General features: G+C 37.7%; 1 protein-coding gene across 4 annotated transcripts in view; it reads right to left on the reverse strand.

Annotated features, from left to right (window-relative positions):
- Nucleotides 1-23,638, reverse strand: part of LOC139719286 (tumor protein p53-inducible protein 11-like) — a 137,191-nt gene that overhangs the window by 37,927 nt on the left and 75,626 nt on the right. Inside the window, exon 1 of one of the 4 annotated variants that reach the window (XM_071630711.1) lies at nt 23,154-23,180. The exons of 2 other annotated variants lie outside the window; for them this stretch is intronic. In XM_071630711.1, the coding sequence (XP_071486812.1) occupies nt 23,154-23,161 (8 nt within the window). In that variant the 5' untranslated portion in view covers nt 23,162-23,180. Of the gene's footprint in view, nt 1-2,030; nt 2,061-23,153; nt 23,181-23,638 lie in introns of those variants that run through there. One more of the 4 variants, XM_071630708.1, reaches the window with a different exon arrangement.

The following is a 23,638-nucleotide window of genomic DNA, read 5'->3' on the forward strand; positions in this document are numbered from 1 at the left end:
ATGTTTGACTTTATTTCTTTACCACAAGAAAGGTGATATCCTATGCATGAGGTCAAGCAAGATTCATAAGAAAGAGCGTGGAGAGAAGAACTGGTAGGTGAATATTTCCATTATCAGGTGCCTTTCAATATCTTATTAAACTGTTTTGAGTATCAAGTGAAATCCTACCAGTCTAATATGAAATAACAGTTATCCATGCTATTTTAATTGTAAATAAACTGTACATGTTGCTGTTGTTTTCCCCTGTTTTATGTGTTTTCCTTGAATGTATATAAAATTATTAATGAATTCAAACTGTGTGACAGTTATTCCATGCATTAATTCATCAGTTTCTACAGAAATTAATTGATATTCACACAGAATGCACAGAGGATTCCACGGCATTAAAGTTAAGAACAAGACTAATTCCAAGCATCATCTTGATTCGACATGAAAATGTCACATTAGCACAATTAATCCCCTTTCAGGGTTTGTTTCTGATAAACATGAGGGAAAAAGAGAACTGAAATCTAGGAGTATTTGTTGCACAAGATTGGAAGGAGCTTTACCTAATGCATGCTTTCAGGTTTGACCTAGAATAACATTGTTTTTTTTTTCCGTGCATCATTTTCTTTCTGTTTTTTTTTTTTTTGCATAATATTATGTGGAAAAGAGAGAAAATCTATATGCAGTGAGCTTTCATGTCACAATTAAAGCCTCTAGCCCCTTTACACTTTACAATTACAAGCCACTTTAGAAAACAAGACACATTTTGGATATTATCTATTTGTTAACTGAGGGATCCATGTCTACAAGCTGTGCTTTCAAGTGGATCAGTCTTTTCCAGCCCATAATTTACTTTTTAATGTAATTCCTGCAAAGTATGCATTGTTTGTTCTATACTATTATACATTCATCTGCATTTAAAGTTGATATTATTCTTTACAGTGTGTGTATACATGTACTTCTTCCCTTTTTTTGCTTGTATACTTTCTACCATGTATCTCCTTTTGTTAATGGAAATAAAGAAAGTGGACTAAATTGAAAGCAACTTCCAGAAGGCTTTTGTCTCCCACATAATTCCAACACATCTCAAGGAACAATGACAAAGAGTATTTGTTGACAATGAATGACAATAACAATTTAGAATGTATATATACCTATAAAGAGGATTTGGTTACAACTGTTGAGGCACAGTCATGGCAGTACAAGGTTGATTGTCGGCTTTAGTTACACTGCCTGCAGACATGATAATGTACAATACATGTACCTGCAACATACAGATTTCCGCTGTAACACATCACAGAGCTCTGACAATACAGGAGAAAAAAAAAGAACAAAGAAAGAAAGAAAGGAAAATACAACAACAACATAAGTAAGGACCAGTCACATAAATGCAACTATGATTCCATTTTACTGGTACATGTATATGAGATCACAATAACTTTCAATCAAAAAAAAAAAAACTTTTGTAAGCTCTATAAACACGCTTCCCTCAATAAAATATGTCATGTGAAAGTAAGTCACCAGTGATCATCCTGCAAAACCATCCTTTCAGAGTTTAGAATCGTGGCAAATATATACACTTCCGAAGCCTCAAAATAATTGTTGTATAATTCCTTCAAACTTGATAAACTGCAAACGCAAACAAGGAATCAGACTCAGAAATAATGCGAATGGCGCTCCATAGACATGATACAGATATGTCGGTTCTTTCCAAAATACCGGTAACTGAGAAATGAGCCTGGTGAAATCTCCCAACAACAGAGCCTACCACGAAAGCAATATAATTCACTTCCGTTGTACTCCAACTCCGAAGAAGCGAAACCCACTTGCAAGGAAAGCAAAATGCGATTGTATAAAGATGGTTACGATCACTGCTTATTGGATCCTACTGGAATCTCAGAGCACACACGCATTGGAACTGGCGCAAAAGAAGACTCAGCGCAATGATTTGTGATCCATTCAAAATGCAATCCTAAACTTGATTCCTTGATCCGATCGCCGTACCAGGCAGGCAACCTAAGCGAGACAACAAATCTCGTACTCACAAAAGGAGTATAATCAATACACACGTCCTCACACGGATCAGGTCTGGAGCACATATGGATGCTTCTCATCCAGGGACACTCTTCCCCTCTCTCTCTCCTTCTTGCTGATTTCGCTGGTACCCTCCAAACTACCCTCGATCTACCGCTGCAAATAGGCTCATCTCGCTCCGTCCACTCGCCACCGATGAACTCTGCTTATGATGTGAGCATGTGTTCGGAGATATCCTGGGGTGACATGGACGGAGAGGGTGGGAGTGGGCGCAGGGATGGGAGCAGGCTAAGGGGTTGGGTGGGGTAATCAATGAGCTGGGTGCATGGAGTATAGAGGCGGGGGGGGGGGGGGGGGGGGGGGGGATGTATAGACATTGGAGAAATGGGGCTGGGGTTGTGATGTAAGGTGGCAAAGTTGCCCGGGTGGTCGCGGCGAGACTTTGTCTCATAATCCTTCACATTAGACTCATCAATCTCGCTGCTGTTAGGGGACGAATCCAACGCAGGGACAGAGAGAATCAATCCAATGAAGAGAAAGAATTTGTAAGGCAGGGCAGACTACAATGCAGGAAATCTTCTTGATGTAATTTCAGAATTTAAATTTCCCTAATTTTCCTAATTCACTGCAAAAAAAAAAATGTCTCAACTTCAGGCTAAACTCAATTTTTATTTCTTTCAGACAATTCATCAACTTGTTAGCCCATCCCTTCATGAGTTTTATTCATCAAACTTTGTTTGTCACAATCAACATTATAAGCAACATAAGGCAGAAAAAATGCCAGATCATTATTACACATAGAAATGATTTTAGATATCTTGGGCTTTCTGAGAGTTATCTGATATATGGGAAATCATCATATTTTGACAGATATATCATATTAACATTTATAAGAGTATTAATATTCTCTACGGATTATCTAGATATCTAGTTTATATTAGTGTCGTAGAAAAGACGTTTCTCCTCTCTCCGTCCATTAATCATTATTATCTAGGGTGACATCTTGTCTGTAAGCTTTACGCTCAGGCAACATCCAGGGGCAATTTTATGTGACAACTTAGCAGCCTTAATGGGTTACCATAGCAACATCAACTGACTACACAAGGTTGATCCAATTAAGAAGTGGGCAGCCCCACTTTTCTAAAATAATGATAAAAGACAAACAAGAATCCAACATGAAACAATTAGAAACATAAAAACCTAATGAGAATGCTCCAAGGGGGGGGGGGGGGGGTGGTAGGCTCTTAGATGTCATATATTTATGTCATATATTTAGTGAGACAGTCTATTTACGCATCAGGTCTTCCTGACAATTTTATGTGTGGTTGAATTTGTGATACTAAAAAAGTGGATATTTCGCGCCACTAATTTTTCATGCTCGGCTGTGTAAGATAGGTTGCGCATGTTTTTAATTCCGCGGAATCAAGACAGCAATTACTGGAACATATGGCAAGCAAAAACATTCAAGTGCTTTTATTTTTGTGCTAGCTTCTGGTTGCGCGAAATGCGGGAAAACTTCAACACCGCGAAAATTTCCACTTTTACAGTATTGGAGTACAGTAATGGATGGAGAAATGTTACGCATGTATGTCATATTCATGTTGAGATCAGAGTTCATATTTCTATGTGTTATTAAATTTGCAATTAGCATCTGGCTTGTGAAATAGAAAAAAAAACATAGAAAACTCACAAAATATGTGTCCTAGGCCTATACAGTCTGATGAAGCATGTAAAACATCTTGTGGCTAAAAATGCTAACAATAATTCAAAAGTAGATACCTTCAAGAGTGTTCACATAGTCATTACCTCTATCTGTGCCAGGGACTTTAGATACTGTGTACAATGCTATGGGGTGTCTGTGCCAGTCAGCACTCACAGCATGCAAAGGGTTAACTTCCTTTGGGCTTTATAATCTAGAACATCAAAATGGCTCACTCTATTAAAGTTAACTTGACATCAACCCAGCTCAGTGTGAACAAACTTATTGACAGTTTCCTTTAGGACATCTGCACTTTATCAACAAGGTAAAGCACACCACCAGACATGCAGATTGGGTGATAAGTACAACAGGGATTAAAGGCCCCTTCTAAAGATCCTCTTCAAATCTGTGGTATATCCCCTGGCTGGATGACTTTTGTTGATGCAAATATAATATACGCCTTCATTTCAAATATGAGGGGATCTTTGGATCAAAATACAAATCAAACATGCCAGATTATTCAGTTTTCCATTTGCTCTTCTTCACGGCCCCCAAAGCTTCACCCACGATGGATACATCACGTATCTTTCTTGCGTTTCATGGTAATCTTCAGCCAGCAGTAAAGTGCACTGAAAACACATCCACTATATCTATAGCATGCATGCATGCATCTTACCACTGTCAGGCACACCAGCTCACAAAAGCAGTTTTAACATCTCTGATTTCACACCATTTCCTTGCCATAGATTCAGTCCAAAACATTCAGTCTCCACATAGCAAAGACTATCTTTATTGCAAGGAATGGCAGGAGATATTATTCTATGAGAAATGTCATGCTATTGTAAGCTGGTGAACAAGTGTTTATTTTACATGTACATGCTCCATGATGTAACATGTTTTTCTTTCCAATAGATCAGGGATCAGGGATTCTACGAGATCGAGGCACTTTCAGTATTTGTGCATCCACGAACAATGTTTTGATAGGACAGCTTTCAAACTTTGCAATCTATATTTTGAGCTGATGACTTAATTGACTGATGATTCTTCTAAAAGTTTGTGCACTAGGGAAGTACAGTGTATTTACTTTACACATTCATGTTACATATATAGATGTTACTTTAATAGATGTTTTTCTTTTCACTGGCAAACTAGGGATTCTATAAGATCCAGATACTTTTGAGTATCTGTGCATCCAATAACAATGTTTTGACAGAAAGCTTTCAGACTCCACTATCTACATTGTAAGCTGACGACCAGCGGCAAAACTTCATTACGTGTACAATCTCTCTCTTGCTCAGGAGAGACTTTGGAAAAGCCTTTTCTGTTTTTTTTTTTTTTTCCGTTGTCAACTCCTGCACAACAGTGCCAGCTTAAAGGACAAGTTCACCTTCATAGACATGTTGGTTGAGTGAATGCCGCAATAGAACACATCAATCAGAGTTTGAGGAAAATCGGACAATCCGTTCAAAAGCTATGAATTTTTGAAGTTTCTGTTCAGTCACGGCTGGATGAGAAGACTAATCATAGCTTGTGATATCATATGAGTACAACTATATAAAGAGGGTATACAGAAAATTGAAGATATTCTCACTTTTCTCACATAATAAAAGAACACTCGACTTCTCTCTTTCAGAAGTCAGGGGGAATAACATTATCCCTAACATATTAGTCAGTAACAAGTCGAGGAAATGTGCACTTTATTCAAAAAGTCAAGTTTTGTGAAATTCTCTTTTTATTTTCCTTATATGGTTGTACGCAAGTGACATCATACACTGTAGTAGTCTTCTCCTCCAGCAGTGATTGCACAGATATTTTAAAAATTCCTAACTTTTGAACGGATTGTCGGATTTTCCCCAAACTTTCACTGATGTGTTCTAGTAACATTGTTGCCTTTACTCAATCCACATGTATGAAGGTGAACTTGTCCTTTAAGTAGCATGAGAAGAAGTAGGTGGGGTGAATTCCCTGCACGCTGCAAATAAGCCCCGCCCACTTCCACGACATCATCGTGAAAATGCAAGCCACACACACAGACATCAATTGTTTATAAAAAGACCTGCTAAGAGGCTCAGTCATTCCCCTGATGTATGATACTCAGTGAACATTCAGAGGCAATAAAGTGAAGTGAAATGTTGCACATTCTGGGGGGCACGAACACGTATAATGTGGAAAATTACACTGGCGGAAGCTCTCCGGTGTGAGAGAAGGGTGTGCTTATAACAGCTTGATCTCTAGATATTTCCCTAATGACAATAAGCCACTGACAGCTTTGTAGAGCTACATAATGTAGTTCAGAACTGGAATGGGGCTAGCTGTCCCCTGAATGAGGGGGAAATCAATTCAAATAATGAATGTGAGGCACATTAACTGGGTGGAAACTATGACTAGTGTTACAGAGAGTGTCGAATGTGCGGACGAGAACCAGCAGCTTGAAAATAACTTGAATATCAGGATCTGCACACATGGGACCTGATATTTTATTCAGTATCAGAAAAATAAGACAAAAGAGGCTCTAATATGGATGGGAATGTTTTGATAATGTGTCCATACTTTAGAGTTTGATAAACATAAAACACTAATTCGACAGCGATTGTGTATCTGTGGAATTATGCTTGCAATGGTGCAATGTATAGACAGCCACAGAATTTTGGTTTTTATTTCTCTAATGCACAGTGCAAAGATCCAATTGTGCACCCAACAAAATCAGTTATCTTTTTTTTAAAACTCACCTTTACATTTACCAAGCACAAAAATGATATTGTCACTGCCAGCTGACTGCACACCAATCCTATGCCATTTCTATAACAGATGGGGCTGCGCACATAATGGTTCTGATTAATAGATGCTCTTAGTCCTCTTTTCGAAACCACATACTCCAATACATTTGACCAATAGACAGGAAATATTTGGAAAGCACATAAAGTCATGTTAAGACTATAGATAGGGACACCTATGCAAAAAAGTGTGGTTGCATCCTTTAAAAATATCCTGGGATTTGTTTCATGATCAAAATAATTATAAAAACCAATTATCGGTTCCTTTTCACACACTAACCCTCTACTGAAATTTCATCAAAATTTGTTCTCAACTTCTGTAAGTTATATTGTTCACAGACAATTAATAAACAATCACAGAAATATTTCTTTCAGTATATATTACAGATAACTACACAATCACAAAAAAATAAACATATAAACATATGAATACTGGTAAAAACAAAACTTTCATTTTTGGATGTAACTGTGGTAGGTCATAGGTACAAAGTATAGAATTTGTCAATATTTTTTTTTTCTTCCTGAGTCTTTGCAGATGGTGTCTTTAAAACTCAAATACTGCCTGCATGTCTCCATATGTTGCAACAAGAAAAAGAAGAAAAAAAAAAGGACTACACATTATAACGAAAAGACGTGTCAATAAACTCTGCTCCAGTGTATACCTTTGCTACAAACTCTCCATCATTTTTTACAAAACCTCTCCCATGTGCGAGGCAGGAACAAACTGCAAAGCCGCTGATGATGAAGCAGCGAAAAATCCTCTGTGGGAAATAATTCAATCATGTTATCCACTGCCTTGTTTCTGATTGCGGTGAAGTTAGCTTTATCTGCACAGAGGAATGTACTATCCAGTGTGGAATCGGCAGCTCAGATTATGCTGGGCTCATCATCATAAATCTAGCTTCATAAACAGATAATGCACTGTAATACTGATAAAGGACAAACTTCAACCTTTAAAAGGGGGGAAAAAAGAGAGAAATAGGTTGGATTGTTTTGAAATCTACTGATATTATTTAATAGTACAAGCACAGAACATTTGTTTCATGCTTGCATCACATTGTATAAACTGTATGATCTGCATCACTTGTTGTTGTTTTTTTGGTTGAAAATATGACTGTGAGGTGTGACTTTTCTTGCATTTCTAAGTGTTTTCCTGCATGCTTGAATATAAACTTTCATGATATGTTTGCCTGACAAATTCTTGATTCAACTATAGTAGGAATCGGGATGATCCTATATTTCTTATGATATATTTCACAATAAAACATTTGGCTTGTATTCACAAACAAAGAATTTGATAACTTGCATTTTTTTCATTGCATTTTCAATGGTGTTGTTTATCCAAACAATGTAGGTGGGGGCAGAGCCTTGTTTAGTATTCAGAATGTGCAATATGTGTGATGGATTAGGAAATTAATTGATGATGTTCCACAGGCCTTCCGTTTCCTGCCTAAATGTTGCGATGATCACCTCTCCCGGCACCGAGTTCAAATATTGGACCCTTCCCCCATCAGACTCCGGTTTCTCTTCACGAACGTGATGAATTGGACGCGAGAGGAGGAAGCGAATACCGTCGCGGTTAATCCAAATGTGTTCGATCCTCATCCTTCTTCCGGGGGAGAATGCAGTGTTTGTCAAGCTCATCTTTAACCCTTTGAAGACTAGTCCGGAGTAAACTCTGGCAGGTGTCTATGGGAAACGTACGTTACAACAAAATCAGCCCATCCTCAATGACTTAAGGGACCCATCTCTCTTTCTCTCTCTCTCTCAACTGCTCCAGTGTACATCCATGTTTTGTTTCCTCCCAGAGGGCGTAGTCATGGCGATCCGCATCAATCCTGCATTCCGTCTGCCTGTCTTCCCCTGCCTCGCCCTGCCTAGCACACCACACCCTGTCTGCTACCGCGTCCGTTAGTCTGACCCTTTGTTCACCTCTTTTTCCTCACTCAACTAAACCATTGCCCACACTGAATCACTGGCTGCTTACTGTTAAATACATTTCTTTGGTTTGTAGTTGGCCTTTCTTTCTCTTCAACCAACTGCAAACAGTTACCAAATGGCTACAGTGCTCAGTCTATGTGGATTTCAGAATCTAGTACACATGCATCTGTGGTTCCACTGTCTTCAATTAGGATCCACTCGCTCAAGAGTCCTTTAAAAACTCTTTCCCCAACAAATCCTGAAATGCTCATCCACTTTGGAAAGGACCCATGGTATTCCTACAGACAGGGATCTCTGAGAAAGGTACTAGAGTAGAGATACCATTCCACTGGTTATTATTACCTCAATCCTGACAGATTCTCATACAGACATATAAGACCAGGCTTCACTCTTTAGGGCTCATAAAAAGTTGCAAGGTTGAAATTCAGAGACTTTTTGAGGACCTTCAAAAAAAATAATTTGTTTCTTGTAAAATGCTTTGACTTTTGTCTACACCTCCCCAGATATAAATCATAGACTTCAAAGATTACCTAGTGATACCTTACTTTCTTTAAATCCTCGTATTGTTATTATCATTATTATTACTTATTTTATTTTTTTATTATTTTTTTTTTTGGGGGGGGGAATTTCAGCCAACTTCAAAAATTGTCAAAGGACAAATGAAAGGAAAGGACTTCTCAATATACTTTGTATTTAGGAGACTTCTATATGCAATTGCTCTTCAATGGTAGATGGTAAAACAGCACAATCTACAAATGTTGAGTTGTGAGGATTCGCTACATGCATGTCAACTGCAGTAAGTCAGTCTCCATTGAAAAACAGCATATTGCTTAGAGTTGACAGATGTTACCTATCACCCCGTGGTAGCTTGAACATCAAAAACCAAGACATCAGACTTCCTTTGCCGACTATATAATTTGTGTGACGGATGGAAGTTGTCAACAAACTTTCTGGAAGTTTTTGTCTAAAGTGTAATTCGCATACAAGATCAACAAGGAGGAGAAAACGGCATTCATCATTCTTAGTACTTATCCACCACTACTCAAGGTGCATATACTTCACAATTTAATTCTCTACCTCACATCCTTAAAGGAAAGTCCTTGATAAAACGAATCCTAACTCTCAAAACTCAAATGATCACATGCACACGTAAAAGTGTAATATATACGCTCTCTCGCATCTATAGTGTTGCTTTAAATATTCATATGTGCACTGTGTGCACTGTGACAAGTGTCCATCAATATTCAAGGTGGTGATTCCTTTTCAACTTGAATTCCATGCCTCATATTTCAAGAGGAATATAGTCCTTGATAAGACTAAAGTCTTCCTCTCAAAACTTAATGATCTCCTCTATATACACTCAAAAGTATACACACTAAACCTTTCTTGCATGTAAATTGTGGCCTCATCTGCATTGCATGCACAGTATACACGTAGGATGCCCTGTAACAAGTGTCAAAGCATGATATAAAACAGTAACGCTTTCATCTACTAACAGCTGTAGGAAACGTCAAAAGGTAATGTCTGCAGTTCCGCTGGTTACAGGTTTATGTGAAACACATGCAGATCTTATCTCTCATATCTTTCACCACAATTGTTATCCTTTCATTTCCACCTGCCACAATGATTTCCTGGCCCTCAATCGCAATCCTGTACCCTGGTTCTATTTCCCTAGCTCCCATCATATCCTTTAACCCTGTCAATATCATTGACAATTTGTCTTCATACCAGCGTCAATGACAATTTCAAGTGAGCAGTACTGAGGGGATTAACCCGTTGAGGACGAGTCCTGAGCATACTTGGGCAGGTGTCTATAGGAAATGTGTATTGTAGCAAAATCAGTCCATCCTTAAAGGGTTAAAGGGTGAACAATAAATTTCAATATCTTTCTATTAGTGTTGAATGCAGTAAAGGTGGATATTTTCATGCGACAAATATTTCGCACTTGGCCAGGCAAGAAGAGTGTTTGTAATTCCGTGGAATCAAGACAATAACTACCGGAACATACAGCAAGCAATAGTATTTGCATGCTTTTATTTTTGTGCTAGTTTCTGGTTGTGCAAAATGTGCCAGAACTTCAACACTAGGCAAAAATTTCAGTAATCTACTTTTACAGTACATCATAAACACACAGACACCGCATATCTCTCCCTCAAGCTTTGGATTCTTTTGAAATGAAAATTCTGCATTTTTCTATGAGGCATAGGCCTATTAAGCCAATGCACTTATAATCATCTAGTAGAGAATTTACTATAAGTTTAATATGCTCGGCTTTAAATACATGCGATCACTTAATCATTCAACACTGAAGTCACATGCATATAGTAAGATATGCTGGTCTTACATGCTCATTGGAAATAATTCCACACAGAAGTAAGTAAAATAATGCCTCCGGCCACTTCGTTGGTGGAGGCATAAAAAAAAACCACACAAACAAACAAGAAAACAAGCAAACATATGAGCAAACAGACAGACAAACAAACAAACAAACAAAAAGACAAACCTCCTTTTATGGGTTCTGGAAGACTCTGGAAATGGCAAAAATTTTAACAATAACAATATCATCAGACTATTTCTCTCCAGTGTTCATCAAAGTGTATAAAGCAGGGCAACCTCAAGTTGAGTGAGTAAATATTCTTGGCACATACAGTCTGAGAATATGAAATGAAGCGAAATGTTACACACCCAGTTTGAGGATATGTCTGCATGACATCGGTGTATGAGCCATGATAATCACTACAAGGCAGTCTCCCCTAAATACAATGTATGTGTGGGAGGTCTGAGGTATTATATAGCGAGTGAAGTTATCTCTTCTGTGTTACGCTGGGTTTCCAATGTTGTGCGATATGCTACACGTGCCACAACCAGCCACAAAATAAATTGTTTGTGGAATTTTCATTAATGTCTATCACGATTTGCGCCACTGTAATTGAAATCGTGGTCTGAATATAGGAGTAATCGCAGCGACCATACCAGATTTTGAGGTCAGCCGTGGTAATCGCTATGTCGCAATCGCAAAATCGTAATCGCAAAAAAAATGTTTTGAGTGATTTAAAAATTGTCTAGGATCAATGCGATTGCAACAAACGATCTCAAGATGTAATAAGATCTGATAATAGACCTGGTATGATCACCGTGATGCCTCCATGATTTAGATCATGATTTTGATAATGGCGCAAATTGAGATCTAGACATTAACAAAAATTCCATAGTTAGCTACTATAATTGCCAATCATGGTGTGTGTAGTGGATCGCACGACATCGGGAACCCAGCATCACTTCTGGCTACAAGGATACTCTCAACTATCAAAATCCTGACGAAAAGTTGAGGATGCACTTTCAGCAACGTATGCTGAGCAGATCTTTGGGGCAGCTAGCAGTTGTTATACAAGTGCCTACCAAGATTCCCCTATGTTGTGAGAGCCGACATGAGGAATGTTAACTCAAGTTTCCTTCCCGGATAATGTCTTGGGGAACCTCGGGCCATGCTCAATCAAATTGGAACACGTAATAAAGGCAGACAGAGCAAAGAGTGCACACAGACAAAGACAGACATAGACAGAAACAGACAGACAGACAAACAGACAGACAGGTAGGCAGATGGAGAAATAGAAAGGGCTTAAGACAAATCAAGCTTTAATGAAATAGACGGAGAGAGTGAAATGGAGCGAGGGAGAATTAAAGGGATGCTACAGTTTTGGTTGAGGTGGGGCTTCACGTTTCCAATGTCTTTTGATGATGATTTTTTTTTTTTAGATAATGATAAACCTCCTGATAAAATGGCTGAGCGATATCCAAAACAAAGTGATAAGGTGGTATCCACCTTTCATTAGGACCGCTTTGTTTTACTTCGTTTTTGGATATCTCACCCACATTTCAAACCCGATTTTCATCAAATAAACCTTGAATTTCTTTTAAAATAGTATGCTCTGTATTATATCCCATACATGGTTAATTGATCGGTATCTTGCAAAAGGTTAAAAGCCCAATCTTCATCTCCGCCAATGCTATACCATCCCTTTACAGGCCTTTGTGAGCGGATCAAGCTGTAACGAAAGAGAGAGATCAAGAGAAGAGATTGAGAGAGAGAGAGGGAGAGATTAAGTGGAGTGTAAAGCAAACTCACTTTCAGTGTAAGCAGAGTGCAGCGGGAACATTGTGGAAAGTGATGGGAAAAACCCTGAAATCATTCATGTTACTTTAAAGCGTGGAGATTTGTAAACAGATATCCCATCTTATCCCACAGGGTATTAAGCTGTCTCTCAGAGCATATTCTTCAGGCCCAATCCCAACATCCTCGCCGTCCGACAAGACGCGACAAGAAGTTGCCTTATTTTCTCCCGGATGAACGGGATAATTGAAGATGGAAAGTGACAGAGGAGATAAGGAGCCCATCAATTGGGGCAGAAAGCATCCAGCATCTTTTTTTTTTCTGCATGATTGGAATGATGACAGAAGCAAGATATGCCCATTTCCCCATGCAGGGCTATTATCACAATAAACGGAAACTAGATTATCCAAAGTGAGGTGATCATAAAAATGATGTCCAGAGTATTGACGGCAATATTGTCAGATTTCGATCATCACTGCCGGCAGCATGATTGATAATTGTGATAGCGGTGCTGGCAATGGATGCAGCAATCATAATTTCAAAAAAAGAAGTTTTATAGCTCAGTGGTTACAGCCACTCGCTTTCTATTCCGAGATGCCGGGTTCAAGTCTATTGACATTTTATCAGTACTGTCTAAGTCCCCTTGGAGGAAGCTTAAGCCGATTATATGTGAAGTAAATCTGAAATGATCCCGAGCACATGAAAAAAAAAATGACAGAGGCGATACTTCGAAAGACAAAATTCACATTACTACAAGTCTGTGGCAGTCACCATGCATACAACTACGGCGGAGTCTCTGAATGACGAAAGCTCAAATAATGACACACATATTTCAAGCTTATCTCGGTTTTACTGCAAGAAGATTCATACTTCTGCCGTGGACACGCCCACAAAAATGGAAAGTGGCAACTTACAGGAGACGACGGGGTGGAAGCTTGTCACGGGTGGCCATGTGGACAGGTGGCTATGAGGATCTTGGAATGTAACTTATCCGCTTTCCATCCACGCAAAAGGGGCATCTAACACGAACGTTCAAATGGTAGGACAGACACCGGATAAAGAGTCATCCCGAGCCTGTTTGAGATATCACATTGCCTTGCGGCCAATTGATGTCTCCCGCGAGTCTATGATGGTAGAAAGATTCCGATAGCTTGGTCTCCTTCGAGCTTGGGGGGGATTATTCACACATAGTAGCTAAGCAGCCAGGCTCAAACGCACGCACATAAACATATAAAAAAGACACAGCAATATTTCACATTGGATTGGTCGCAGTAGTCCAGCTGGATTCTGATGTAATCTCGGCGCTTACGGGCAGAACGGAATGTAATCCCTGCGATTAATTCTAAACTATTCATTGGTAAATCTGCATGCCAGAAACCAATATCAAAGCATGGTTTCCAATGTTATTATCTCCATAGAACCAAAAGGAAGTAGAGAATAATAAAAAAAATCTCTTTGGCAATACAAGAGGAAGTAACAAGGCACTCAATCATAAAAAACACTTCCTACATCTTTGCCAGGCTAAACTGCTATGACCATCTAGTTAGGGAGTGTTCACACATGCAGTTCGTTTCTATGCAACACAGGAATCCATTTCTCTTCAATAAAAGGGACATTTTCCCCAAACATAATCATAGCTTAACACTAACTGTTTTTATTCCTCTCTCGTGGCCTGTTTTTGGGCAGTGAATTCTTGAATCTAATCTGAAATTCTGCTAGTCTCAAAAAGAAATATATTGACCCAAACTATGAGCAAGTATAACATTCTATTTTGAATCTTACTAGTTGCCCGACTGGGCCACTAGAAATGATAACTCTTTTTTTTTTTAAATTCGGTGGTCCGAAATTGATTCTAGTGGCCCTGGGCCACCTGGCCACCATCACTGCCGAGCCCTGTATACAGTATTGATTTATGTATGTGTGTCATCAATGAATGGAGAAAGATTGATTTAAAAAAAAAGATGGTGTGGAATTGTATGAGTGCTTGACAAATAAATAAAAAGTTTTAAATGTTGATGTTTTGATTATTTCTATCTGCTGCCCTCTTCAGGTAGTAACTCTACAACAAGGTGAAATGACACAGTAGTACATAGAGAAAAGATGCAACAGATTTCACCAAATTGTCCTTTGTTTTGGAATTAAAAAGGACAGACCATGACTTGTTACTGGAAGAATTTGAGGCAAATATCAATCTTCATGGCTATTGAAAGAAAATAGGTGAAGAGCCCTTTAAGATGTTCCATAAAATCGATTTATGAGCAGAATACCGGACACATTATAATAAAGCACGAATGAAACATGAAATTGATATGAGGGTAACCACTTAAGTTTATTTCTGTTTTATGTGTGGTTTAGTTTAGTAAGGCCTTTTCATTTCTCTCTCTTTTGCGAGATAGATAATGCTCTTAAACTTTGGCAGGAAAGGTTTAAGGGTGATTTATTGTTTCTGAGTTAACTACTCAGCTATGGCCTGAGGAGGTATCAAGATTTGTCCTGCAAAAAGAAGTCTGCACTTTACTGTTCAAAAAAATAATATTTGAGAGAGAGGAGTGGACTTGTCTCCAATCAATTGAATGAAGGTACCATGTCATTACCAAAAATACATATTGAAAGCCTTCTTAAACAAAATGGAATTAAGATCCCTGCAGATTCAGGTACAAATAAATAATACTACTGTGCCTTTTTCCAAGACTAGCACAAAACAGGACTAAAGTTCCTTTCATATAGGAACTCTTCATGTCTTCTTAGATTATATTGCATATATGTCATCAGCCAAATGCTACATGCTGGAAACTAATTGAATGCTGCTATGTATATTGACCTCAGGGATGAACATACGACAAAGCAATTTAAATCCAAGCCCTTTTCTTTGTTTCTTTATCTCTATTTCTGTTTTAATATCCCCCCATGTCTATTCTCTTCTTCTTTCAATACACTCTTTTTTTGTCTGTCTCCTTATCTCCTCTCATTCTCTCATTTTAGACAAATGATCATTACTACCTAATTTTACAAGTGAAGACTCATCTAACAGAAGGCATGCAAACATGCCTCTTACCTTGCCTATATGGAAGATTTGAGCTACTGTAAAAGTGGATATTTTCGCGCGACTAATTTTTCGCGCTTGGCCGGGTCAGAAGAGTTTCGCGTGTTTTTAATTCCGCGGAATCAAGATGTCACGCACAGGAACATATGGTACGCAAAAATATTTGCGGGCTTTTATTTTCGCGCTAGTTTCTGGTTGCGCGAAATGCGCGAAAATTTCAACACCGCGAAAATTTCCACTTTTACAGTATGTCACTTTTGATCAAATGAATATGGAAAAGTCTTTTTTTTTTTACACATTCATGATGTGCATGACTGGAGGATTAGTTTGACAGTGTGAACAGACCCTTGGTGTTCAGATCTGAGTAAATCCCATGTACAGCATGCTTATTATCACTGCAGCTTACTGGAACAGTACTGAGAATGCCAACAGATGAGATATAATACTAATGGAGAATGATCACATGGCGTATGATCCTTGACTTTCTGTACAAGGCTAACATCCCATAAAGCCACGTAGGACTATTCTTTCTGACCTTGTCATTGAGATGATGATACCGTGTGTAAAGTACATTGATCAGCTTGCTCGGAAATGTGCGATACAAAAGACTGTTGATTTAATATACCCAATAATGATGGGAGATTATTATTTTTTGTTCATTTTTATAACTACCAGGATATAGCTTTTCATTTAACTCATTCTGTGCCAATTAGTCAAACATGCACAAATCTAATGCCCAAACCTATGGACAGGTAACCAACACATAGCACAAAGAGGATTAACAGGTATGGATACTCTGGCACATTGTGCATAATGTAGGGAACATAAGAAGAGTTTGTTCGCAAAAACCGATAAGTCCATATTTGCAAATGGGGATATTTGCGACTAAAGGTCAAGAAAAATAAAAAGAATAATAAGAAAATGTTTGCTTCTTTTGGCCATAACTTCAAAAATGTACCTTTATATACAAGTGACCAATATATCATTTAAAAGGTATTATTTTGTACTTTATGACAGAGACCGTACTTCAAAATCTTCAAAAATGGACTTATCGGTTTTTGCGAACAAACTCTTCATAACCTTCATCACTTAGTGCAGGTCTATGTACATTCCTCATATACTACAAAATACTGCTCTTTAAAAATGAATAAAGCCACTATCATGTTATAAGTTATGACAAACATTTTATCTTTTAATGGAAATTGTTGCAACTAGTATACACTATCAAGAAATGTACAGTCACTATGAATTGCCAGCATTTTGCCAAAATAATGTATAATGATAAGTATAGTAACTCTCTTATAAGGGCATGACTCCGCAGTTAGAGGGACATGACTATGAAATTTCCATTTGGTTTTCCCCTTGATTTTTGTGTTTGACTTTAGAAAGAACACATTCTTGTAATTCAGGAAAAACTATTTTTCCCGGTATCTTGATAGTTTTAGATATTGAATTCACCAATTTTGAACAAGTAATCTTTCAGATTAAATTTCATCAGCAAAATCTCCATAATGGCAAAGAAGATAGCTAGTCAAGTTAAATGCCATTTTCTAGCCACAAATATTGAATTCATAGAGGCCTGAAGTAGTGCTTTCATGGATAGATTAAGTAATATGATCAACTTACATGTCTTTGAAATGCAAACATGTGTGCACTTCCCCAACCATCGGACAGTAGTCATGTAACGTTACTATTTAAACCAAAAAGTAAAATTATCTATCTTCAGAGAGTATATAGTTTCTATGAATGATAATATTTCATTTTTTCCTGCTGTGTCCAATGACTAATCGAAATATGGAAATAAGTATAACTAATCATTATAGAAGTTAGAAATAACAGCAGTCAAATTGTGTAACGTTACTAACCATGTATCGTTACTAACCACAGTCTGTGTGTATTGTAAGGTTACTAATATTGATTTGTCTGTATCATGGCAATTATGACACCTAACAGCACCTTTGAAATTACATTTCCCCTTAAGGCAATTAATACTTCCTTGAATGTAATCTCTTCAAATTTCACACGGATATCAAAATGTTATATTACCCCTCTATAAAGGCATTATCTGGACAACGAACCTGGTACATGCATACATACACTACAGGCATACCTGATTCTGTAGTTGTCGTTACGATGCTTTCGATCTAATGTTACACATTATTTAGAGTTATATATCGATCACACACATTAATCACTTGATAGTGACCTGGTCAGAGCCTTTGAAAACATGAAAGGAAAGTTTCAACGTACCTTGACTTCTCCATAAATCAAACTGGATACACTGAAACTCCCAGACCACGATTTAAGCATTTAACGTGTTCGGAATGGTCAACAGTATATCTCCCAGCATCTCTGGACAATGCACCAAGACTGTGTACTTACACTACAACTGGAAGACTTTACTATGAACAGGTTAGAATCTGTGACCTTTCATGCATACAGCCATCGAAAAATGTTGCTGGTACAACTTTAAAGCCCAATTCTGGTGAAAAAAAAAGAGCCATTGGTAGGAATATTGTTCTGCGATCACATGTGAAGATGACTTTCCTTTGCATTGATAATGATAGTAATAATAATAATGATAATAATAATAATAATAATAGTAATAATAATAATAATAATAATAAAAATGATAATAATAATAATGATGATCATACTACTACTACTAATAATAATAATAATAACAATAATAACAATAAATAACACTTATATAGCGCTTAATATGGATGTTTCTAAGCACATTGATGTAAATCTAACAGGTTTTGAAAGTCTGGAAGCAACTGAGTAGTGAAAACAAGAAAACAAATTACTTTCTTTACCATTCACTTTCCCCTGAAAACCGAAACATGAAAACCCCACATTCCTTCCATTAAAATGTACATAATGGATAATGCAGTATCACCATAAAGATTTTTTATCTTTTTTTTTGCTATGAGATGGAAGAAGTTTCACACTTGCAATGGATAACCTGTTAATAATCTTGATTCTGAATGTGCATGTCTCAGTGTTTTTAGACACTGATCTTCTTGCTGACTGATATTAAAGGGAGGGTATATTATTGGTTGAGGTGAGGATTTAGTTTTTCATTTTTTTTTTGTGAGGCACTAAGAAACAACTTTATGAAATGATAAAAAGGGAACAATTTTCAGAGGAATGCAAAGTTTACTTTTACCTTGAAATGGCTAAGATATCCAAAACAAAGTGTAAAAAAAGGATCTAATAAAAGGTGGGACACAATTGCTTTATTTTGGATATATCAGCCATTTCAAAATCAATTTTCATCAAATAAACTTTGAATTCCTCCTAGAATTATATGCCCTCTTATATTTCATAAAATGTTTCTCATCATCTCAAAAAATCATCATAAAAAAGTTGTAAACCTGAAATCCCATCTCAAATGAAACTGTACCATCCCTTTAGATTACAAATGATACCTCTACATGCAAACTCCATGCCTAATTGCCAATCAAGCAGGTAATTCTTCATATGTATGACATGTGAGAGTATGTCTCACAATCAGTTTATATGCGCATGCCATGATTAACGGCAAGAAATGAAAGTTACAGCTACAAGCTCCACCTCTTGAACCATATTTTATGGGTCAAGTATAGTTCTCAATGCAACAGCAGAAGCAGAATCAACTCATGTGTAGTAGGTCCATGATCAATTAAAACTATACTTGGAAAGAGTCTCTTAAAAAAACTTGGGAGAACAAGAATCAAGAAAGTCTAACACAGTCACTGCTGCATGAATCCACAGTTTTGGTTCTGCATTGAAGGGAACGCAAACTCAAAGAGCAATGTGGATTGATAGAAAGCAGTAACATTAGCAGAACACATCAGTTAAAAGTTTGAGGAAAATTGGACAATCGATGCAAAAGTTATGAATTTTTGGTGTTGGAACTGCTGTTCAAGGAGACTTCTAGAGGTTATGACGTATGAGTAGACTACAATATAAAGAAAATATAAAGGGAATTCAATAGAAATTAATTTTTCATCAAATTACACATTCCATCAACTTGATACTGACATATGTTAGGGGTAGCAATTATTCCCCCTGCTTTCTGAAAGCCGTTAGTAAAGTACTCTTTCATTTTGCTAGAAAAGTAAATTTTTGTGAAATTCTTTTATATTTTCTATATATTCTTGTCCACTCATATGTCATAACCTCTAGTAGTCTCCTCATCCAGCGGTTCCATCATCAAAACTTAAAAAATTCATAACTTTTGCATCGATTGTCCAATTTTCCTCAAACTTTCACTAGTGTGTTCTACTAATTAATGTTAGTGCTTTTACTCAATCCACATTGCTCTTTGGGTTTGCGTTCCCATTAAATTCAGTGATATGGAACATTGAAGACATAATGATTTTCTAATAACATGCATTTCCCATTAACCCTAGCCCAATACCCATGACTAGTCTTCATTGGGTTAATATGGATGCCATGCAGTAGTCTAAAACTGGCTAGAAGCCATTTGCATACATGTGACAGTCATGAGTATTCATGGGGGGGGGGGGTGGGGGCATTGAGCATACAAATATTGAATGGATATATACAGTATAGAGAAGAAGAAAAACATCTTATTGTTTTTGCTCATGGGTCCTTACTGCAATTATCAGAGAGCAGGCTTTCATATTCAGTGGCAGCTTTCTTGGTTGCTTTTGGCACAGGTGTCCAGCACTTTTTACTGCAAGGGTTGTGAGTTTTCTAATGTCAATATTTTCACACTACCTGTGCGAAATGGCCCTGTCTTGGAATACTGTTTTTGTTTTACATCCTTTTTTTAAACCTTTCCAAGTCTAGATTGCCCTTGAGGATATTAATATTTCAGCATAGCTGCAATACACATTCTCCATGTGTATATTTCCCAGGTGTGCACATGGTCTTTACGTTGCCCTGAAATCGACTTTCCGCGGCCTGAACGATGTTCGGCTGCACACAAATGGCTCCCTCGCTTTATCATCTCCCCTTGTTATGACGATGATGGAATTCAGTTGGGATATGATCTCTGGACATTCCAGACTTGCTGTGAAATATTTAATGGGTCTACCTGTCTATGTCATAACCTTCTGCAACACAGGTGTAACAGCTGGAAACTGTAGAACATATATTACACAGAATACTCCCTTCCATCAGTTTTTGCAGTAGATATATCTCTGGGCAAGGACTACAGATATAGCGTTATGACAGTTCCACCACTCACAAACATAGCGTGTATATCATAACTATTTTTATCAGCAAATTTCACAAAATGATAACAACATTGCAAAGGGGGGGGGGGAGATCTAGAGGTGGGGGGGGGGGGGGAGAAGGAAGGAAAGAGGGAGGAGGAAGTTTAGGAGAGGGGTAGATGAGGAAGTGAATTCCTAGCAGAAGGGAAGGAGGACTGGTATATATAAGAGATAAGCATGAAGAGAGGTAGAGTAAAAGGATTAAAAGGAGGTGGGGTGAGAGAAAAGGGAGAGATTAGGAGCAAAAGAGGAAGATAGCTAGGGAAAGGAACAAAGAAGGAAATATGAAAGGTAGATGGGGCTGAGAGAGGGAGCTAAGGGTAAGAGGGAGATAAGGGTAACAGGTTTGAAAAGGAAACAGGTTTAAAAGGGATGTACAAACAGTCGAGGAAAGGAGATTTGAGGAGAAAAGGGTGACAGGACTTTTGCTGGATGGATCATCACTTAGCAACTGGTATATCTATACTAGCATGCCACGGATGATTCATCCTATGCTGTGTAGGCCTACAGTGTACCCCAAAACATTCAACATATCAATGCATTTAATTGTATTGGCACACCAGACACATCTGGCATGGGGCTTCCATTGCTGAGATTTATGCCCCCCCCCCACCCCACCCCCACAGTACACTAAAGCTCAATGCAAACCTAAATATAAAGGTTTACCTGACCTAGCAATTATAAGCCAATGTATGCAGACTGAATTCCACTCCAATGACTAAAGCTGGTATGAATGGGCGGCAAAACAATTTAGGCCCTATATATACGAAGCTTATATCTAGAGCCACAGGATCCAGAAAAAACAGTTGGCACTAACGATGCAATAGATCTTAACCCGTTGAGGACGGTTTGATTTTGCTACAACACGCAATTCCCATAGACATCTGCCCGACTGTACTCGGGACTCGTCCTCAACGGGTTAACAATGGAGTCTGTAACTGTGCATGGAATACAGCTTGTCCACTCCATGTAAAAAAAAAAAAAAAAAATGGCAAGATTCATTAGCAAAGTTGAAGAAATAATTACAACAACTCTCAACAGTAACTGCAAGCATGCCCATGTAATGCTATGTTTACGACGTTCTGTGCACCAAAGCAAACACATTTCACACCATCATGGACAAAATGAAATGGCAGTGAGACATCCATTTCATTAAAGGACAAGTTCACCTTCATAAACATAAGGATTGAGAGAATGCAACAATGTTAGTAGAACACATCATTGAAAGTTTGAGGAAAATCAAACAATCCGTTCAAAAGTTATGAATTTTTGAAGTTTTTTTGCAGTACCCGCTGGATGAGAAGACTACTGCAGTGTATGAATAACTTAGATGTCACATGCGTACAACAATATAAGGAAAATGTAAAGAGATTTTCACAAAATTTCATCTTTTGAAAAAAATACACATTCCCTTGACTCGTTACCGACATATGTTATGGGTAATATTATTCCCCCTGCCCTTAGAAAGAGGCAAGTCAAGTGCTCTTTTATTATGCGAAAAAAGTGAAAATATGTTAAATTTTCTTTATATTTTCTTTATACTGTTGTACGCATATGACTCTTAAGCTATAGTAGTCTCCTCATACAGCGGTTCCAACACAAAAATTTGAAAAATTCATAACTTTTGCATCGATTGTCCAATTTTCCTCAAACTTTCACTGATGTGTTCTACTAATATTGCTGCATTCTCTCAATCCTTATGTTTATGAAGGTGAACTTGTCCTTTAATTGTTTTTGCCACAAACACAGTAACGGACATTTCCTATTATCATACTCAAATATTGGCAGGTTTTCATGAACATCATATTAATTGATTGCTGTCAGATAGATGTGCTGGCAAGATCCATTATTTACAGTAAAACTGGAAACATTCCTGGCATGAAACGTGAATAGGCACCAACTGCCTTTTTCATAGTATGAAACTTTTGTGAATTGTCTATGGCACTCACTGCAGTGTGTTGAAAAAACAAAAAGTGTGCATTTTACTTCTTTACATGTTTTCCAAATACCAGTGTATATGAAGCTTTGACATATCATTATCATAATTGAGTATTCCTAAATCACATGTGACGAATTCATGTACATATAGTCATTCTTCAACTTTACTCATCACTTTTACTTTAGAAAGCTACATTGTACCAAGCTGTAATTTCAAAACAAGTCTATCTTGTGAGTGACTGCTCCTTTAATCTATCTACAATTCAAAATAGGAAACACTCATATTTCTCGGAAATGACCAGATTCTTTCATGCCAACAATCACACTCTTTGAAATGATTATTCTTTAATTAATGAATGCCATATTGGAAAAGTAGGACCCTATACATGATACTCACATTTCCATTCTTGTATGTGAAATTCCTTTGTAAACTCCTTAATGCAGAAGTATCGCTATACTGTAAGTCTTCAGTCACTTTTCCTTTCACAGCGGATCCTGGATATCACTATGGCAACCGTCTCCACCAAGTGTTAATTGGCCTGAACGACAGTTTTAAACACAGGAAATCTTCGCTTCCTCTCGGTACATAATGTGCTTATTGTTCTCTCGTGAGATACTGTTAACCCGTTGAGGACGAGTCCCGAGTATATTCGGGCAAGTGTCTATAGTAAATGCATGTGGTAGCAAAATCAGTCCGTCCTCAATGGGTTAATTATCACAAACAAGCACTTACACTTTCACACGAGGCCCTGCACACTAATCTTCAAGTCGCACAGGACTGTACATCCATACAATATCCACAAACGAGTGGGTATAGACTAGCTTCCTCCCTTCACAAGAACCGCGATCAGGTTTCCACTTCAATGTCTCTTTCCGATATAA

This window comes from Diadema antillarum, unplaced genomic scaffold, assembly GCF_040938485.1.
Source record: "Diadema antillarum isolate AM-2024a unplaced genomic scaffold, OU_Dant_1.0 scf00000108, whole genome shotgun sequence".
In the NCBI taxonomy this organism is placed as follows: domain Eukaryota; kingdom Metazoa; phylum Echinodermata; class Echinoidea; order Diadematoida; family Diadematidae; genus Diadema; species Diadema antillarum.